Source organism: Kwoniella newhampshirensis, chromosome 12, assembly GCF_039105145.1.
Source record: "Kwoniella newhampshirensis strain CBS 13917 chromosome 12, whole genome shotgun sequence".
NCBI lineage: Eukaryota > Fungi > Basidiomycota > Tremellomycetes > Tremellales > Cryptococcaceae > Kwoniella > Kwoniella newhampshirensis.
In genome coordinates, this window is record NC_089965.1 from 290,894 (window position 1) to 310,781 (window position 19,888).

A 19,888-nucleotide genomic window follows, 5' to 3' on the forward strand; every position below is an offset into this window, starting at 1 on the left:
TGAACTACCACTATTCTGTACTGGACGCGGTCGTTCACCGAAACATCCACGTGGATCACTGTTCCATCGATAGGCCCGCAATCTATCGCAAGTCAGTAATATAAACCCATGCATATCCTATTCTATAGATGACTGATCTTCTCCCTTCGTTGCGCTTTGACACTCCGATCCCCCCGCCTGACCAACTCCGTACCATCGTCATCTAAGCAACGCTCTACACCCTTGGTGGTTCGGGCGGTGCCATATTTTGACCACTTCCCAGATCCCTACCCAATTCTCTCACTTCGCCCTGATTATCTTCCCTATCATCCCATCTTTGTCTTTCCAGGTTCGCTCCTCCTGATCCTGACGAAGGTGCTGGAACAGGTGACGCCATACTCTTCTTTCTCAACGGTGAGCTGATTCCGCCTAAGAAGCCCCCGCTTTTGTGTGGACTGCCTTCGTGCACACCAGCACCGACATCACCGCTCCCTTGCGTGGCATCGGTCCCCGCTCTCTTTCGGGACAGGATACTGCCAGCTCTTTCTCTTATTCGACCGATACCCGACGAGGGTTTACCGAACGGTGGGTTGGCCAGACCGGTATTGCTGCCGCGCGAGGCTCTGGCTCCGACAGACTTGGACCATCTGGGACCGCGTGATCTGTGCGACGAAGTTTGCGAGAGTTGAGATTGCATTCGTTGGATCTACGAGTAACAGGAAATTTGTCAGCCAAGATGTCACATGTGCTAATGTCAGATCCCAGTCGACTCACAGCAACACCATGCTCTTCCATTGTGAAATCGTATCCTCTCGAAGGCGGTTGCTCCAATCCGGTCGACACTGGTAGCAGTCTATCAGCTCCGAACTGTCTCCATGACGTCTCGCCACGTGAAACAAGATGGTGTCCCGACTCACTGTCCAAAGCACTTCCTCTCGCCGAGTGAAGGCCCCCAAACCTCGATCTTTGACTCTCCATACTCCTTCTCAGCTTCTGCGCCGAAACCTGTCTCTGACCCTGACCTAGACCCGACTCCATATTCGAGTGTTGATCGCCTTTTCCAAACGCTTGATGATCATCACCGACCGGTACTAATCTGATTCCCTCATCTTGCCCTTCTTCGTAATCATCCTCCTCATCAGATTCGGGATGCCCCTTTTTCTCCTGCAACTTCCCACCTAACATCGGGTGGGTGTACATGTCCACGTCCGGCTGGAATTTTCGAACCAAACGCATGGTGTCCACGTCGCTGGGCAAGATGTTTTGGTTGAAAGTCTTGATTAGATACCTTGGTAACAATGCAATGACGATCACGAAGGGCCATCCGAACCAGTACGCCGCAGATCGGAAGAGGAAAACATCGTTTCCGTACACACCGGTGTAGAAAGAGCTGGTAGGAATGATTGAGTAGATTGCCGTGAAGACCCAGATGAGGAATGGGCCGACCCAAATTGCGAACCATACCCAGCCATTCCAGGAAGCGATGTTTAGACCAGCGAAAAGGTTCGCAACCATGACGGCACCTATGACTTGTGTGGTCGACATTTCGTAGATGTAAACGTCGTAACCGTCCCCTCGAGCAGAAGTCGTCACATAGGTGTAATGGATGAAGAAATAGATGACAGCCGCTTGGTACCATCCTTCCATGATGTAATAGATGAAAGGCTTGATACCGAAGTATTTGCCTTGTCGAGCACGTCGGTACAGTTCGGGTAGAGCCATGAGTGCCTCGTCGTCGATATTCCTGTCGAAGATTCCGATAGCAATGACAGGAACGAGTGTCCAAAAAACGTTCCAGAACAACAGGTAGACATAGGCAAACACATAAGTCGTCGACCAACCACAGTAGATCATGAACCAGAAGAGAACTCCGATACCGATGATGTTCTTGTAGAAGAAGTTCAGGATCATGCTTGAGTTCCTGTAGTAACTCCAGTGACCATGCACGAAAAGAAGTCGCTTGAGGTATCTGAATTGGGCGATAGCGTAATCGGACGAATTGACAGCTTGAAGACCTTCTTCACCGGATATACCGACACCCACATCGGCTGCTTGAATCATACTGACATCGTTGGCACCATCCCCGATGGCAAGACACATGACACCGAGATTGTCCTTGATTAGATGCACGATCTGAGCCTTTTGAAGGGGAGAAACTCGACAACAGACGACAGTGTTACAGCGGGTAGACAAGGCGAGGAGAAGAGCTTCGGTGTCGACGTCATCGAAACAATGAGCCAGGGCGTGTCCGTCGATGACCAAGGAGAATCCACCAGGTCGTGTACCGTTGTCTCTGCCGACTAGAGACTGGACACCGGTGTTGACTCGTGCAAGCCTTGGTTGGTCACCCGAGAGTCGACTGCTCATTCTCGAAGTAGTTCGATCCAGGTCTTCCTCGTCGCCAAAGAATCCTACCAAAGCATCACGCAGCTGATCTTGAATTGAATGATTTCCCTCTCGCACGACAATTAGGTTTGTGTCCTTGGTCAAGAGGTTTGTTGTGTATCCAATAGCCACAGCAGTTTCGAGCTTATCGCCTGTGGCGACCCACACTTTGATTCCAGCTCGCTTGAGATCGGAAATTGTTTCTGGTACACCGTCTTGAAGCTTGTCCTCAATGGCTGTAGCTCCGAGCAAGACAAGGTCGTTCTCGATCTTCGACGATGCCTCTTCGACCCTGACCTCACGATCATGCAAAGCGACGGTAGCGTTGTGGTACTCCTTGGCCCAGTCCTCGTATACCTGGTTGTCAAGCACTTTGTATGCGAGGCAAAGCGTTCGAAGACCCTCTGAAGCAAAATATTGGAGATCCTGGTCCGTCTTCTGTCTCAATTCCTTTTGAGAGTTGTCCTGGGCCAGACGTTCAAAGATCACGTTGTCTGCCCCCTTGCAAAGAAGGAAGATCCGGCCATCTTCGTCCAGCTTTCGTAGAACGACAGACATCCTCTTCCTGGCGGAGTTGAATTCGAGAACGTGAAGAAGTTCGTATTCGTCCGGCTCCTCCGTGAAAGGTGTCGACATTTTTAGAACATTGTGATCTCGTCCGCGGAAGACGAAACCGACATCGGCAGCGCTTTGAACCAAAGCCGCCTCATCGGGCGATTGCGCCTTGTACTCCAGCACTCCGGGCTCAGGCTCGGCTGCAAGTACGGTGTGGCACAGACCTAGGACTGCGAAGAAACCGTGAAGAATACGTGACTGCTCGGTGTCGTGGGTTTCCAAATCGTGATCGAGCTCAGCAGAGTGGAAGGGTGCAAGCACTTCTTTGGGCAGAGCGACCTTCACATCTTCTGCTTTCTCGCTATCGCCGTCGACCTTTTGATTTTGGGCAGTAGCTTCGGAATCGCTCGAATCGGAGGGAGACTTGTGAATGGCGTTTTCTTGAGTGTGTCCAATGGTAGTGTTGGCGGGGGGAAGGTCATCGCTCACGTAGACCTTACCGCCTACGGAGCATTGCCGGAAGATCATTGCGTTCTGTGTAAGTGTACCTGTGCACAATCTCAGCGAAAAGGGAACGGATCTGTGTGTAGCAGAGACTGCTCACCCGTCTTGTCAGAGAACACGTATTCAATTTGTCCAAGATCATCTGACAGATTCCAACTCCTTGCCACAGTCCTTGTCGTGACTCCGTTGTGCTGATACTTGATCGCCCTATCCCAATAGATGAATGCAGCTTGAATCGTTCTGACCGCTTCTATTGAAATGTAAAGGGAGATCGGAACGATGTTTTGGAATGTGATGAACGCGTTCGCGAAGGTGACCAAACCGTTGATGTTGGGGTTGTCGCCGCTAGTATCGTTGTACAGCATCCAGTACGCTCCTTCGCCCGTCCAGGTCACTTCGTTGAAATGATCGACGATAGCGCATACCATGCCAATGCAAGCAAGGATGGCGAGGTTGATCAAGACCTGAGGGTTCATCTGACGCTCGACCTTGCTTCGCTTGGAAGGTGTAGCACCCGCATTCTGGATGATTTTAGTGTCTGCTCCCGTGAAGATGACGATACCAATGATCCAAGCGGTGTTCTTCAACACGCAACCTCGTAGAAGGGTGGTCTCAAGGGTAACAGGATGAATAGTGTGATCGCCGTCCGATTGAGCCTCGTCAAGAACGACAACCGCACCGTTGAGTCGGAACATGTTGACCTCTGGGGGATCGACGTCGACGCGCACCTTCGCTTTGGCACAGGCCTCCGCGGAGTCGAGATGAGACAGGCCAGGTACACCATTTCGAGATTTGAGATTGGTCTCACCGTCGAGATTTTTGGTCTCGATGTACGCGACATCCTCTTCTTCAGAGGTGGAGCAGATGACGATGTCTATACGTGAAGTTTCAGTATCGAATCCGAGAAGTAACCTCAAACTTGTAACTCACCCGCTGGCAATTGTTCGTTGTCGTAGATTTTGACGATGTCTCCCACTTTGACGTCCTCCCAGATAGTCCTATGCCAACCTAGCTCTCCTGGTGCATCTCCCGCTTCGGGATCGTCGTCCCAATTTGATACCTGACTCCTCATCCTCGCCAAACCTCCCTGGCCGCCTCGAGGCTCAGCAGCGGGCGCCGGTTCCGCAATAGTGTTGTTCTCTTCCAGCAGATCCGTTGTTCCCGCTTTTCCTTTCTTTGCCTTTTTGCTGAGACGCTTCGGTAACGGTATTCCTGGGACGAACGTCTTGTCCTTGGCTGCCATCGGGTTGTGATTCTCGTAGCCTGGTCCACCGAGGACGTGCACGATGGCATGATTTGTCCTGTGATCTGCTTGATGTCGTTTTATGTCTTCGTAACCATCTTTGAGCGCTGTGATGAGGAGGACGATGATCAAAGGCAGGATGACCAATCCGGGTGAAATGGTCGAGAACTTCGGGAAGAATTGCAAGATATTGATGGCCAAGAAGAAAACGTTGGCGACTCTTCTGAACTGTTCGAACAGATTCCTCGGTAAGAAGGTGATGACCGTATACTTGGACGTGACATTTTGATTCGAAGGGTAGAGATGATCTTTGAGTATTCGACCCTTCTTGTCATAAAAGTCCTCTGGAATCGGCTGATTGATGTAGATCGATCGTGCGATAGCAGGTCGCTTTTTCCGAGCGAAAAGACGACTAGGAGCCAATGATGCGAATGGTCCGCTGATGTTCCGCTGAAACCATGATGGCTGATGTTTCTTGGATCTCGGAACCAACGGTTGTTTGGCAGATGCTGGTGCCATCTCGGCGGGTTGCGATCACCCTCTGAGATGCAGCGAAGGGCGAGGTTGGAGGGAGAAAGGAGGTGATGACAACAAGGATGCGACGAGTCGGGAGCCGTGAGAACGTCTATCGATTGACCGAAGTGACGCCAAGCAAGAAGTGAGAAGGTGTGGATTGTTTTTGCCGGGGACGCGGGTTACGTCTACGTCTGCCGAGGTAGATTTCCAGATCAGTATGTCACCGAGCCATGAGGATGGTGACCCGGACCGTTGTCAGTCGACAGCACTGGACGACTTGTGGTATTACAGTCGGAGGATGCAATGGCAGATAGAGAGAGATGTATATGGCGAAAGGGGATTGATAAGTTGGTGTCGCTTTAGTCAGAGAGATCGGGAAGAGCGGAGGGAAAAGCACTGCTGGTGCTGCTCGGTTAGTAATAATAATAATGATGATAATAATAATAATAATGAAAAGGTTGGTTTGTTGTTGATTACCCTATCCGACGTGAAGAAAAGAGAATGGACAGTAAATCATGTAACTACGGGAATAACAATGGTTACAGTCTGTTCTTATGTAAAGGTAATCTCAGCCCTTCGGCCTTCGGTCTCGACGAGTAGTAACCTTGTATCATGCTGGTGAGTATGACCGCCAACAAAGAGATGACTCTGTCGTAAGCATCATGAAAGATGCATCGCATGTCATTCTGCAAATGGTCACCGCATGCTCAAGCTGTCAAGCACACTCTGCATGCCACCAGCAGGACATTGCTCGACTGACCTGACGCCCCTTGTCCAATTTCCTCCCCCGCGACATCTTCCTCGGTCGGGAAGATGCACTCTGTCCGCCAAGACATCCTCAACTTGCTCGGAGAAAAAAAAAACAACAAAAAACAAAAACATCCAGACGGCTGGGTGACAAAGCAGCGGCACTTTGTACGGCCGCCGTTCCCCGTGCCTCATGATACTGTCTCCTTTTTTACCGGTCATTGGATCCATCTCCTTTATCTGTTGGTTGCCGCATGGTTATGTATTGGTTGATCTAGTACCATGCCATTGACCAGCACATACGATCATGTCTGAGGACGATGACCTGCTCAAACGATTCGCAGCGCTGAGACCACCGCAGACGGACCTGTCATCACCACTCTCGACGGTCAATGCTCATGTGGAAGAACGAGCGAGGAAAGCGATGGGAGATGACGAAGAATTGGAACGCATTGCCGGGGGTCATGTCCCCCCTATCTCGAGGTGCAGTGCGGGAGATGGCGATGGCGATGCAGATTTCAAGAGGAGAATAGCGAGGCTGAAAGGGATATCTGACGATGAGCTTGTGCTGGAAGACGACGGGGATCAAGCGGTGAGTTGCGGTGTAATCTTGGTAGTCGAAGGCACGCTGACGAGACCACAAGTAAGGTCGAGGATTTCCTGGCGAGTATCGCTGCTGCTTCACAAGATCAGATCATGTCGTCGTCACCTTGTCAACCAACTCGAACAACAGATATCCTGGGACTGGAACGAGAAGCTCGAGCAGCCCTTCACGAGGCTTGGTCTCATATACATGAGGAGTCCGCTCAGAATGACAAGCAAGGACAGGAATCAGAGCCGGAACCGACTGGAGAGGACGAAGAGACGGAAGAGGAGATCATGGCGCGTGCATCGGAAGAAGCGAGTCTGGAAAGATTGCATGATCCATCGACCACACTTGTCAGCGAAGAGGAAATGGAGCCAAAAGTCCCATCACATCAAGATAGAAAGCGACCACAAACGAATCAAGACAGAAAAGATGACTCGGCTGAGGATGAAGAAACCAGTTTCTCATTCCCGACGCTACCGAGTCACGTACCGGCCGATAACGATGACGACGATGAGGTGGGGATGGATGAAGACACTCGAAAACGTCTAGATATGCTTCTTGGGCTTAAACCTTCAATTGCTAAACCTGGTCAGCAATTACCGAAATCCGGATCGGCACCACCACCCAATGCGCCACGATTCGACTTGCCAGGATATAACTCTGCCCGGGATGAAGATACGGAGAGCTGGTGCTGTGAGTCTTGGTGTCCCGTTAATCAACTCAATCTGTAGCTTCCAATTGGCTTTCATCCATCCTCGGAGTATCGCCGCTCCACCCGCTTGCTCCAAATATCCTGGTATCCTGGTTTCTCGAAAGATGGAAGGAGAACTGACCATCGCTGTCTGCAGGCATTTGTAATCGGGATGCGTCGTTGGTATGTTTGGGATGCGATGACGACCTATACTGCGAAGAATGCTGGAGGGACGGTCACGGTCAAGGGGAAGGGCAAGAAGTGGGACATAGAGTGAAAAGATTTGTATGGGGGAACAAGCGAGCTTCGGCGGTATAATAGGCTGGGGCTGCCGGACAGCTTCAAGCAGCGACAATGACGACGAGGTGGATGATCACGTAACATAGAACCGTGTTGTACCGCACATTGTAGCTTGGTAGAAAACCAGTATGATATGATCCGGGTATGTATGCATGTAGTCCTCGTCGATGCAGATATGCTACCTCACTCTCTCTGCGCGTTTATCCCTTCTTGGGTTTCTTGACTATGGTCCAAGGGATCGGATCAGCTATGCACATACCGATCCGAGTGATACTGCTCACCACCAAACTTCGATCTTGCGGTGATTCGACCAGCAACACCATTGAGATCAAGAGCGCCTCGGATGATCTTGTACTAAGAAGGGAGTGTGTGTCAGCGCTGATCGAGAGATAGGTACAGTCTAAGCTTCGCAAGTTCCTCGTTTGTCGGGACCAGAAGCTTCTCCTCTCGCTGGTGAGCTTTTTGGCTGGACCACTCTGCCGGCGAAAAGTGTTCGCGACATCCTGACTCCGAGGATACTTTCCAGGTAACCAGAACGTCTCACACTTCCAGTCGATCGCCTTCGCACTCCGCCTCCTGCCCTCATATCCCAGCGGCAGTTGATTGACACACTCTTGGTTGCTCAACCGCGTAGCCTCTCCACGATCACCGCCCCTCTCTCGCTCCCACATTCGGAGATATCGTATGCCGCACGTTCTTGCCGCGCCTCACATTGATCAATCACTCACCCTAACACCCGGAAGATCCTTCGCTCCACCTCCTCTCACCAAAACCACACTGTGTTCCTGCAGATTATGTCCTTCACCCGGTATGTACGCAGTGGTCATCATCCCATTACTCAGTTTCACTCGCGCGACTTTCCGCACGGCCGAGTTCGGTTTACGTGGTTTGGTGGTGTAGACTTTGGCGCATACGGCCTTTTTCTGGAAACAGTTTTGGAGTAAAGGGACATTGGATTTCCGGCGAGTCGATGATCGGGCTCCCCGTAGGACTGAGACGAGTGAGTCGAGGCCGAGCGAAGGCGAGGGTTGCAGCGATTGATTCGATGATGAATGATTGGTATGAGTGTGAGCGATCGGACATTCAGACCAGTAGAAGAGGAGGAAGATAAGAATTTCTCTATCAGTAGTGTTCTTGTGTTACTTTCATCCATGTCCGATCTCACAACCGCTTACCCTGCCCGATAGTCGCTTCACGCTTGGAACTCGAAGCAAACCCTCTCGTTTCGCCTAATCGACCTGACGCAGCTCCCGAAGACGAAGATGCGAATGTCGGAATTTGTGGTCGTACTGCCATTCGAGAGAAAGACGCCGTCAGAGCGAGAAGCGATCGTGTCGAGTTCATATTGTTCGGTCGGTCTATCTTGATATGTGGAACTGGTGGGCAGTCGAGTTGAGCTCAGTATACGAGATGAGAGTCAGGTAAGATGATGGTTGTGTGTTGCATGTAACATTTCGGTTGAAGCGGAAGCTTATCACTGATGAGCCGCTCAATGACGTGGCAATTCCATGTCTGTATAACACCTCCACTTTCCGGTAAACCAGCTGCAAAGATTTCAGAAGATTGCTCACAAAACCTTCATTGTATACGCATGGTGGTCTCGTTCAATCATCAATCCTTAACCTCGACCCTTTGGCTCATCTACAAACAATGTCAGAGGAAGACTTCATAGCTCTTGACCAAGGGAGCTCGTCCAAGAAAGAGAGGAAAGAGCGTGTCAAGTGAGTCGCTTTGGTCTCGCTATCTTCTCTTCCTTGCGCCATTTACTTGTTCCGACTGTCTGACCTCAACTTTCTTAGCACAACACTGTTCATCTCCTCCCTTCCTTACACTGCAACATCGACGGACCTTCTCACGCATTTCTCATATCTCGGTCCTGTCCGACACGGATTCGTGGCTACCGATAAGGAGACCGGCAAGTCGAAAGGTGTAGGATACGTTACCTACTCTTTGAGGGAAGATGCGGAGAAGGCGCTCGCCGAGCTAAATGGAGGTGGTTTTGGAGGCGGTAATAGGAAGATCAGAGTCTCATGGGCCGACGAAAGAGTCAGTCCTTGTCTATCTCTCCTCCAGGCGCAACAACGAACACTTTTGAACTATTGCTGATGCCCTACTCATAGTTGTCACTCAAAGAACGTAAAGTGGAACGAGCGGAAGCTCAACTGAATCCCAAGCCTAAACCCACACCTCGAGCAGCTCCCGGAGAAGAAAAGTCATCAGATCCCAACGCTATTCGTACCCTCGTCCTCTCCGGACTACCAGAAGCTATCACCAAGAACGTGCTCTGGAAGAAGGTCCGAAAGGTGAACGAGAATGCAGAATTGGTGTATCCTGTCACTTCCGAGGACGGTGAAGCCGTGCCAGAAGACAGTGGTGAGTTTGCAAGGACTCTCTGAGTGATGGAATTGCCAACCCGATCGTTGACCCTGCTTAGCCAACATCATCTTCCCCTCGCATGGCGATGCACTCAAGGCCCTCCCCAAACTCCATGGTCACACATACAAGGGTGCTCTCTTGTCGTGTGTCCTGAAGAAACGATTGGAAAAGCTATCTGCGAAGGGTCAAGGCAAGAACCCCAGTCATGCGGGGCGTTTAATCGTCCGAAACCTCTCATGGGATGTGAGTTGATCTCATTGTCTATGTATCGATCCTTTAACCGGTGCTTAATCCTTTCCCTTAGACCACTGTCCAGGATCTCCGAGCCTCATTCCTTCCCTTTGGACCTATCCACTCAATCGATCTCCCAACTCTCCCTTCCAAGCTTCCCCCTTCTGCGGACCCCTCGAAGCCTCCTCCTCCACCTCGTGCGAGAGGTTTCGCCTTCGTTTGGTTCTTGACCAAGAACGACGCCGAAAAGGCCATTGAAGGTGTCAACGGCAAGGTCTTGAAGACAGCCAAAGGCGGAAAGGCAGACACTGAGGGACGAGTGGTGGCTGTTGATTGGGCATTGAGTAAGGAGAAATGGGAAGAGACAAAGAAAGTCGAAGGCGGTGAGGACGAGAAGAAAGAAGATGCGTCAGGGTCAGATTCAGGATCTGGTTCCGACGAAGAGTCGGCATCCGAGAGTGATGATGGAAGTGGTAGTGAAGACGACGAAGGGGATGAAACGGATGGAGCGGATGAGGACGAAGACATGGAGGATGCCGAGGAAGAAGAGCCCGTCAAGCCAAAACTCCCTGCAGTTGGTGTTGGAAGCACATTATTCATCCGAAATCTTCCCTTCGAAACCACCGAGCAGGAGCTCAATGCATTGTGAGTGATAATGTCCAATTGTTCGAAATCTTTGGAAAGATACCATTGACACTTCGTGTGTGCAGGTTCCGCTCTTTCGGACCCCTACGTTATGCCCGAATAACCATGGATAAATTCACTGGTCGATCTCGAGGAACCGGATTCGTTTGTTTCTGGAATGTGGAACATGCAAATGAGGCTATCGAGGAGGCTGAGCGGGTCACCAGAGAGACTGGGGCGAATGCCATGCCTGTGAGTTTCGCAGCCACTCCAATTTGGCGGTGTACCGCACCGTAAAGATCATCCTTGCTGACGCGAAGACAACAGCTTGGAGGAGGCGCAGCTCAAGCTAAGAACCCTTTCGCCCTTCCTTCCGTTCTCACTGCCGACCCGTCCTCGTCCCTTGCTAGTCGACTTGTCATACATGGCCGAACTCTGGATGTGACCAGAGCGGTGACCAGAGAGGAAGCAGGACAGATGAAGGAAGACAGTGAGAGGTCGAGACAAGCGGGTGATAAGCGAAACACCTATCTCATGCGAGAAGGAGGTGAGTTCCTGATGAATCATTGAATATTTGGCAGAACGGAGAGTGACCTTCGACCTTCTCGTCGCAGTGATCTTCCCCAACTCTCCTGCTGCTGCTTCTCTTCCTGAATCCGAGGTCGAGAAACGACAACAATCATTCAACGCTCGAAAGACGCTTCTTCGATCCAACCCTTCGCTATACATTTCGAAGACCCGTCTCTCAATCCGACAATTACCTCTTTTCGCCACTGATCGTACCTTGAAACGACTCGCGATCCATGCCGTCCGAGCATTTGACGATGAGGTGAAGTCTGGTGATCGAGAAGGACTCGCACGATCCGAAGAAATGGATGATACCTTATCTGCGGCGATTGCGGCTCGAAAAGACTCCAAGAAGGGTAAAGGGAAAGAGAGGGAGACGGTGGTGATCCAATCGAAGATCGTGAGACAGACTGAAAAGGTTGATGCGTTGACTGGACAAGGAAGAAGTAAAGGATATGGATTCTTGGAAATGAGGAGTCATAAAGATGCTTTGAAGGTGTTGAGATGGGCGAACAATAATCCGGTTGTAGGCACTTTGATGTGGGATTGGTGGAAGGTGGAATTAGGCGATATCAAAGAAAGGACAGAAAAAGCTTTGATCGCAGCGAGGAAGAAGGCGGAAGGTCCTGTCGCCGGTGCAGGGGAATCAGATGACAAAGCAAAGAAGGCAGTTCAGAAGAAGGATGATAAGGACGAGAAGAAGGGCGGAGAAAGTGTGGAAGAGCTAGAAGGGAGATTGAAGAAGATTGAAGGGAGGTTGGAGGAAGGTGACGATAGATCTGGAGGAGGCATGAGAGGTGGGAAGACCTTGATGATTGAGTTCAGTATCGAGAATATCCAGGTGAGTGCTTTTGAGATCGCGCCATTGCACATACCAGGCTGATTTTGGAATTCGTCCATGCGCGATAGGTTGTCAAACGACGAGTGGAAAAGATTGTCTCACACCGAGATGGTGGATCCACACCTCGACAAGGCGACAAGCGCAAAGCTTCAGATCGGATCGAAGCTGAAGATACAGATGATGAGGGTGCAGCTCCTGAACCGAAGAAACGAAAATGGGACGAAAAGAAGGGTAAAGGCAAGGCCGTCGGCGGGAGTGGTGGTGGTGATAAACGTTCGGGTGATAGACCCCGATTGGCACCTCAATCAAAGGTTTACAAGACGGATAAGAAAGCCAACCCTACGCCGGCCCCTGTGCCAGAGGTCAAGGAGAAGAGAGGCATCGAGAAGATGGGTAATCAGCTGGGAAGCATGATAGGTAGGAAGAGGAAGATGCGTAAAGGTGGGAAGTAAGGTAGTCCGTTTTGGTATCCGCCTCACTTGCATAGTCATGTCACACTTTCAAATCCATCGTCTTGGATTGCACCGGAAGATCTCATCTCAAGGACATGTAAGGTACGATAACGTCGTCGTCCTGTCACCGTAACAAAGCACGAAGTGGCGTTCTGCATATTTGATCATAAACAGAAGCCATCCGGAAGAAGATGCTGTCACCTAGTCGTACTACCCCCAAAGCCAGTAGCTCTTCTCAATTCCCCGATGCCCCCTCCTACCCCGCCCGCACCTCCCCCTCTCCCTCCGCGAGAAGGTCCCACTCCTCTATCCCACTCATCTCCATCATCATCGAATCTCCTCGCTGCTCCCCATCCTGCATCAGGTCCGATCGGTCTACCCAATCTTCTTCCGAGCTGTTGTTGTTGTTGTTGTTGTTGTGCAAGATTTCTGTTCGTAGCTAAATATGTACCCAGACCACCTGCTGCTAAACCTGTCCAGAAACCGGGTCCCCAAGTTGCACCGGTACTGGAACCGGTGGATTCAGGGACGGTTGAGGGGTCTTTCGTATATGGTGGAGGGGGAGCAGAACCACCGCCTCCTGGTCCGGAACCAGGATTGAATCCAGGTCCCCACCAACCCCCTCCACCACCACCACCTCCTCCTCCACCATCACCACCACCACCACCACCTGGGCCGCCGCCACCGCCTGAGAATGGGTTAAATCTCGACAATGGAGGAGGTGTGTATCGTGGGGAGAATCGGAGAATCAATGATCGGATCAGGGAGTAAAGGATGATGCCGGATATGAGCCAAAATAGAGTGTTGAACGATCTGCCGAGGAAAGAGTCTGAACGAAGATTACTAGTCAGTATATGTTGGAATTGGTACACCATCAAAAAGCTGGAGTGTCTTATATCACGGCCGAGACGTACGAGTGACGGAGGGGGGTACTCACCAAAAGTCGATGGTAGTCCAGAAGACTGTCCATACTCCAGTCCTCTGTCAACTTTATGAAGGTTGTACGTCAGTCCGCAGGACCCTGGTGACCAAGTCAGCTCTGTGTTTCCTTTCCTCTGGTGGAGTCCAGACACGGCAGCGGAAGGGCTAATAGCACCAAAAGCGAGAGCCGGAAGCTCGGGACGTCCGCCTCACCTTGCAAGACATTCGAATCGCCAGCTTTAGACCATCCTTCACATGAAACTTCAACTTTCCCCATCCGCAGTGAAGAGGGTAGATCCGTGTCACACTGAGCACAACCGAGTTGTCAGTCCACGTTTCTCGGTGTCGTCCAGACGCGAGCTAGAACAACCCGACCCACCCTCCATTGTACACCTGCGAAACCATCGTCTCCCATATTCGTGCATTGCACCACTTCTGGTTGAAACGATTTACATGCTTTTCCAACACATGTCAATTGAGCTACGGGTGAGTCACCAAGTCAGCCACCATTTGACCCTCATGATAGTCATAGATATATACGGCTTCATGACCGTACACCGTGCAAGGACTCGTGCACCATTGTAGGAAACGGATACCAACTCACGAATGGGACTTGTTCTTCTTGCCGTTGTCACTTGATCGGCATAGAACGTGAGTGTCTTGATGGCTTTCAAAGGGACTTTCTTAGGCGCAGAAGGCATCGTATTTTGAGTATGGCTCTGTTCGTGTGTTGACACAAGTTCGCGTTGAACTCGTATTTATGAATAACGTTGTATATAGGATGCTGAGAATGATGCATATATCGACGTGGAAGTGACTGTGTTATTTGCCACTCGTTAACGACAACGGTGGACAACCTCCACGTCGATTTTTCAACTAATTTCCAGTCTCAGGGACACTCTCCACTGGAATCAATCCACGCCTTGCTAGCTCGCCCTGTTGAACGTTTCATTCATCTCTAATTTTATAATGTATGTGATATGGTATCCCGTCAGAGGTGGTATCTGCTTTCGTCACTCTGTCCTATTGCAACACTGGCGTTGAGGCCCCCTTCCTACTTTCTTCTGCTCATAGCACCCTGATAATCTATGGCTGGCAAGTATTCTGTCTACAAAACGCTAACCTTGGGGTAGGGCAATTTGGGTCCGACTTGACCGACACACAGTTGGCCCAACTTGTGCCCAGTCTCGATACACTCGTCCAAGCTCTTACCCAAAGCGAGAGCACCGAGGAAACCACCAGCAAACATGTCACCAGCACCGTTGGTGTCGACGATTTGGTCGTCGGAGAGCTTGGAAACGGGATAAGTCTTGGGGTTCTCGTCTTCGGGTTTGAGGTTGCCGGCAGAGGCGGAAGCGGAAGAAGAGGCGACGAGGGTAGAGTCAGCACCTTGGGTGATGATGACGAGTCGAGGTCGAGAAGCGTTGGACTTTGAGGAAGCGGCGAGGGTTGTAGCGACTTGGGTAAGGGGAGCACTCTGTATTAAGTGATATCAACTACTATACGTCTTTCGGCAATGCCATTTCATGTACTCACGCCCATACCAGCGGCCTCGGCGTAAGCAGCGGCTTCGCTCTCGTTTCCGATCAAGATGTCGACGTGGGGCAATAACTCCTCAAGTTGAACCTTGAAGAATTGAGGGATGAAAGGAGCAGATAAGTTCAAGACAACGGTCTTGCCCCTGGAGCTAGCAGATTTGGCTACCTCAAGAGCGCTCTCGACACCGTGAGTGAGGAAGAAACCTCCGATGTAGAAGAACTTGGCGTCGGCGATGTACTTGGCAACTTGAGGCTCGGAAAGGTGAGAAGGGGTAAACATCTCAGCCGCTCGAAGAGTGGTACAAAGAGAACGGTCGTGGCCGGATAGGATGACGGCGCAGGCACCAGTTCGAGCAGGGGCGGGCTGAACTTGATAGGCAGAGATGACACCCTCAGACTCGTTGACTTTCTCAAGGGTGTTCTTGAGGTCGTCATCACCGACGGAACCGATGTAGGCGACTGACTTGGGAGGGAGTACGTACTACACACAGCTCTGATTAGCATCTGCGGAAAAAGGTGAAGAGATCGTAACGCACAGAAGCAGCTCGAGCAGAGTTCTGCGCAGCACCACCAGCGACATAGGTCACATCGGCATTGGCAACGATGTCATCGTAGCTAGCATGAAGGGTCAGCTATTGGCTCGTTGACGAGTTGAGTTGGCTCACATGGGCATGTGCTTCTCTTCGGCGAGGATAGCATCATTTGACTTGAGCTCGTACTTCTTGAGGTACTCGGGACCTTGCTGGGGGTTGACCTGGATGTCGAGCTATAATCATGATACACTTAGCCATACGCATGATCAATGAGGGTCGAAGAACATACCAAGGGATTGCCGATAGCAACGATGAGGGGAGTCTCTGGGCTGGACATTCTGTTTATAAACCAGTCGACGTAGGAATGGTAGGATTGATGGAGAACGATGTTCAAAATGGAAAGGATGATGATGATGAGAAGTTGCTTTGAAAAAGAAAGCACGTTGATATCTGCTCTCCTCCATATCATCACCACCGAATATATGTGCGATCGATTTATCCCATTTTATCCCAGAATGATAGCTTCACGATGCGCCTCCACTCGTCATGACCATTCAGAGAGAGACGGAGATGGATTCGAATCTCTGTATGTGTTACATCTTCGTCAGACACAAGCAATGTATATCCTTCTTGCGCGACATGGACAGACGGAAGAGTGAGTGACGGTGGCGTTTGTGAGACGCATCACGATGTCATCCCCTATCACACAGCGATCTTCAGCAACGCGCGGTGCTGACGCTGCTCCATCTCAATGTAGCAATGTCCGAGGTATCATACAGGGCCATAAAGATACTCCATTGAATGATCATGGTCGTCTTGAATCTTCCCGCTTGGCGGAGAGATTACGAAAATTCGAGATATTCGAGGCACATTCGTCCCCCTTGTCTCGTGCAAGAGAGGTAAATATCTCTTACAAGCACGAGCTTCCTGTCGAGATGATTCACTATCCGATATAGAGATATGGCTCATTGTTATGCTCAGACAGCCGAGATAGTCTTGCAACATCATCCTGACCTCACACTGACCTTGGCAGACGGACTTAAAGAGAGAGGCTTGGGCAGTCTGGAAGGTAGAAGACGAGAGAAAGGAGAAAAGGTTCCTGCTGATGCAGAGAGTGTCAACTCGTGGGTCGCGCTCCTTTTCCCTGTTGAGCTTGCTACAACCCTTATGTGGTGTTCATGGTAGACTGGCTGCACGATCGAAAGCGTGGTTCGACTCATTCCTCGCTTTACACAAACCAAAAGGACCACTGCCTTCATCCAGCCCTTTCAAGCACTTTCGTCGATCTTCGCACCACCATCCTACTGACCAACCTGTACCCGAACCTATCATCCTCGTCGTCTCACATGGCGCATGGTTAGGCTCCTTTCTTTCTCTTGTCCTTTCATCAGCTTATCGCTTCGGCCTTGCGAGTCATGTTGATCCTAGATTACCCTGTTATAATACGAGTCTGATGGTACTCAGATGCAAGTGGGTGGACGGAAAGTGGAAGGGGAGCGTGGACGATTGGGGCGATATCAAGCATTTAGAGGACATGATGGACGAGGAGGTGAAGGAGGTTACGGACGATGTTAGATGAGCTTCAATATGTTTCTCACACGGTGTCACCTCAGTAATCTTGTAACAGGGCCGGATAGATGTGACAACATTCTGTAGCTGATTATGATATAGGGACCAATGGATACTGCACGCTGTCCTGAACGATCTCACATGATTTATGTGATTCGAACTATCCACCTATCTGTCGTATAATCACCGATGTCACCTACGGATCTTACAGCACCTTTCATCCCCTGATCTGGGTCAGCGTTCAGGATTTCTAGAGCTTCGACTACTTGTCGCTGAAAACCGGAACGAATTCATCGTCATCCACCTCTTCGAAGTGCTACATGGTCTCTCGTCAGTATGTTGGCCTTTTTCCAGACTTGAAAGATACGTGGGCTCAAAGAGGTGATGTGAAAAGCGATAGCCGTAAGAGGGAACGGTAATCTACCCACCATCTTCTCTTCAGCGTTGCTCCTGTCCTCTCGAGCTTTCTTCGCAGCCTCTCCGGCCCCTCTTCTTTGAGCTTCTACTTCCATCCTTCTTGCCACTTTCTTGGCATCACTTCTGGCTTTCCCTGTCCTCTCATCCCCTGGGGGTAGATGACGACTAGGCTGTGTCCCCGGAGGAAATCGACTTCTTGTCCCAAAGCCAGAAGGCCCGCTGGCCATAGCGGTGTTGGGAGCATTTTGATGGGTATTCCATTGGGAATAGGGTGGACCTGAGGAGTATCCTGATCGCGAAGCAAACGTGGTAGTGGGGACACCAACATAAGGGACTCTCGAGTTGAATCCACTAATGTTGTGTTTTGCTGAATATGCGCCCATCTGCGCGTAAGCCTGAGATGGACCACTGAAGTTTCGATCGGTATTGTCCTGCACCCACGAGGGCTGAGACTCATACACGCCCCCGGAAGTTTGGGGGCTGGTAAAATACCCACCATACCTCTGAGAAGCAGCTGAACCGGGGGCTGTATGCGGATCTATTCCTGACGAGCCGTCATTGGTGGTCGCACTATTACCTTGGCCGTAATAAGGATAGTAGCCTCCTTGTCCGCTTTGGGAGCTGGGTGGAACACCCGAGTAGTTTGCATTGTCATTGTCACCCATGATGAGAACTGTGTGAGGAGTATGTCAATCGGCGACGAAAACCAAATGCTACAAGGTGATTGCTCAAGTGCTGAAGGATGTTTGGGAAAGGGTGAAAGTGTTTGGGTAAACAGACTACAGTTCTCCCCTATGTATCCATGTTGGAGGAATTTCAACACACCAAAGCGCGAATTCACGACAGTAAAAGCTCTTGTTGCAGCGGAGCCGGATTGCACTGCGTTTTTGCTTCTCCTTGTTAGGTGATCGAAGGCCAGCTTAATCGTCATAGCCCTCCAGTCAAGCTTGCATACGCAAGTTGACATCATGAGGATCAATGTTGTCATGATCATGAGAAAATCTTCGTTGGAAATACCTGGAATATCAGTGTAAAACACTTCGGTCTACCCCTCTACCCCTGCCCAGTGAAAGGATGTCAGAACCAGTGGGTAGTATCTTGATGAGCTTGCGCCTCACAGTCACTCTTGTGAACGGAAGGAGTGAGGGATCAACGTCACTGGCTCTGCGGTACAGGCTCAGTATCTGTTCAGACTGGCTATGGCAATGACGCGATCAGAGAATAGAAGTTAGCAAGGCTTGTCATGGTAGTGTAATCTGATTTAATCCTTCCGGACGTCTCCTCGAGGCGCGAGTGGTAACAGCCTGTGGCGAACCTGATAGATCGTCCACCTGGAATGACAGTTCTATAAGGAGCTATATGTCAGTCAATGTCAACAGTGTCTTTCCATGCATCACTCTTATGCTCCACCGGTGCTGTCAAGTACCCTATCTACTGTCACAATCTCATGCTGTATCTAGCCTTGCCTCAAAGTTTTATGTATGCCACGGCTGCTGTGTACTCAAAACCGATCAGACATTAGGAATCCACTGGCCGTCACCTCCGAAGCGTTTCTGATGGAACTTTGTCAGCGAAACGTCGTGGCAAGTCTGAGAAGGACTCACTTCCCATGTTTTGCTCTTCTCTGCCTGTTTGAGGGCTTTCACGGGCTTCATCTTTCCATCCTCTTCATCCAGGACGAGACGTGATGTCTTGTATTCTTCTTCGGTAGGACGTCGTGGTCCGAAAGGTTTTGGAGTTCGGTTGTCTGAAAAAGCGCTCTTTCGATTCGTTGTCGAAGCACCAACAGATCGTTCTGATACGAATCGAGACGACCCTCGAAGACTATCGCCGCCCGTAAGTCCAGATGAAGGCGTGACAGAAGGTGCAGTCAAATTTAATCCGCCTGAAGCAGTGGACTTGTGGGACAAGCTTCCAACCTCTTCCTGTGAGGAGCCAGGGGCGGGGAATACGAAAGGTCTGTCAGGTACAACGCCAGGAGAACGATGGTTATGGTGAGTCTGTGAAGTGCTGGAATCATAATTGACGACAAAAGTACAGAAGGGACAGATGAAGTGCGTGCTGAAGTATGGTGGATGATAGTGTCCATATTGGAGACTTGAACGTTGTCGTGACAGGAAAGTTTTGTGTGGAGAGTAGGAAGAAAAGTAGTTTAGTACATTTCCGAGGGGAAGACTCTAGTTAGGGCGCTCTCGGCGCCAATCGGTCTCAGGCTTGTACCTATGGTGTCAGCAAGGAAGACCTTGGTGACGGTGAGTCCCTTTCACTGCGCCAAATGTCGTCAGAAGCTACCAGGTTGCGTCATCGTGC

The 19,888-nt window shown here is 50.6% G+C and overlaps 8 protein-coding genes across 8 annotated transcripts; 3 read left to right on the forward strand and 5 right to left on the reverse strand.

Annotated features, from left to right (window-relative positions):
* Positions 1-214: 214 nt before the first annotated feature.
* IAR55_005687 (uncharacterized protein) lies at positions 215-5,185 on the reverse strand (the record flags this gene model as incomplete). Its single annotated transcript, XM_066948778.1, has 5 exons — positions 215-685; positions 754-821; positions 897-3,467; positions 3,524-4,297; positions 4,354-5,185. The coding sequence occupies 5 exons, from the start codon at positions 5,183-5,185 to the stop codon at positions 215-217; spliced, it is 4,716 nt and encodes a 1,571-aa protein (XP_066800551.1).
* A 1,051-nt stretch (positions 5,186-6,236) lies between these two features.
* IAR55_005688 (uncharacterized protein) lies at positions 6,237-7,527 on the forward strand (the record flags this gene model as incomplete). The annotated part of the gene is made up of 3 exons (XM_066948779.1): positions 6,237-6,521; positions 6,578-7,211; positions 7,367-7,527. The coding sequence occupies 3 exons, from the start codon at positions 6,237-6,239 to the stop codon at positions 7,525-7,527; spliced, it is 1,080 nt and encodes a 359-aa protein (XP_066800552.1).
* Positions 7,528-7,709: 182 nt separating this feature from the next.
* Positions 7,710-8,853, reverse strand: IAR55_005689 (mitochondrial 37S ribosomal protein uS12m; the record flags this gene model as incomplete). Its single annotated transcript, XM_066948780.1, has 4 exons — positions 7,710-7,732; positions 7,791-7,863; positions 8,238-8,500; positions 8,685-8,853. The coding sequence occupies 4 exons, from the start codon at positions 8,851-8,853 to the stop codon at positions 7,710-7,712; spliced, it is 528 nt and encodes a 175-aa protein (XP_066800553.1).
* Positions 8,854-9,159: 306 nt separating this feature from the next.
* Positions 9,160-12,600, forward strand: IAR55_005690 (uncharacterized protein; the record flags this gene model as incomplete). The annotated part of the gene is made up of 9 exons (XM_066948781.1): positions 9,160-9,230; positions 9,309-9,555; positions 9,630-9,882; positions 9,944-10,128; positions 10,190-10,761; positions 10,827-10,992; positions 11,068-11,287; positions 11,355-12,148; positions 12,217-12,600. 9 exons carry the CDS (start codon positions 9,160-9,162, stop codon positions 12,598-12,600), a joined length of 2,892 nt encoding a protein of 963 aa, XP_066800554.1.
* A 197-nt stretch (positions 12,601-12,797) lies between these two features.
* Positions 12,798-14,222, reverse strand: IAR55_005691 (uncharacterized protein; the record flags this gene model as incomplete). The annotated part of the gene is made up of 5 exons (XM_066948782.1): positions 12,798-13,429; positions 13,538-13,621; positions 13,735-13,828; positions 13,901-14,001; positions 14,126-14,222. The coding sequence occupies 5 exons, from the start codon at positions 14,220-14,222 to the stop codon at positions 12,798-12,800; spliced, it is 1,008 nt and encodes a 335-aa protein (XP_066800555.1).
* A 407-nt stretch (positions 14,223-14,629) lies between these two features.
* On the reverse strand, positions 14,630-15,929 carry IAR55_005692 (uncharacterized protein; the record flags this gene model as incomplete). Its single annotated transcript, XM_066948783.1, has 5 exons — positions 14,630-14,998; positions 15,058-15,540; positions 15,596-15,674; positions 15,725-15,825; positions 15,882-15,929. The coding sequence occupies 5 exons, from the start codon at positions 15,927-15,929 to the stop codon at positions 14,630-14,632; spliced, it is 1,080 nt and encodes a 359-aa protein (XP_066800556.1).
* A 280-nt stretch (positions 15,930-16,209) lies between these two features.
* On the forward strand, positions 16,210-17,171 carry IAR55_005693 (uncharacterized protein; the record flags this gene model as incomplete). The annotated part of the gene is made up of 4 exons (XM_066948784.1): positions 16,210-16,247; positions 16,350-16,491; positions 16,574-16,716; positions 16,778-17,171. The coding sequence occupies 4 exons, from the start codon at positions 16,210-16,212 to the stop codon at positions 17,169-17,171; spliced, it is 717 nt and encodes a 238-aa protein (XP_066800557.1).
* A 286-nt stretch (positions 17,172-17,457) lies between these two features.
* IAR55_005694 (uncharacterized protein) lies at positions 17,458-18,243 on the reverse strand (the record flags this gene model as incomplete). The annotated part of the gene is made up of 1 exon (XM_066948785.1): positions 17,458-18,243. The coding sequence occupies one exon, from the start codon at positions 18,241-18,243 to the stop codon at positions 17,458-17,460; it is 786 nt and encodes a 261-aa protein (XP_066800558.1).
* Between the last annotated feature and the right edge of the window lie 1,645 nt (positions 18,244-19,888).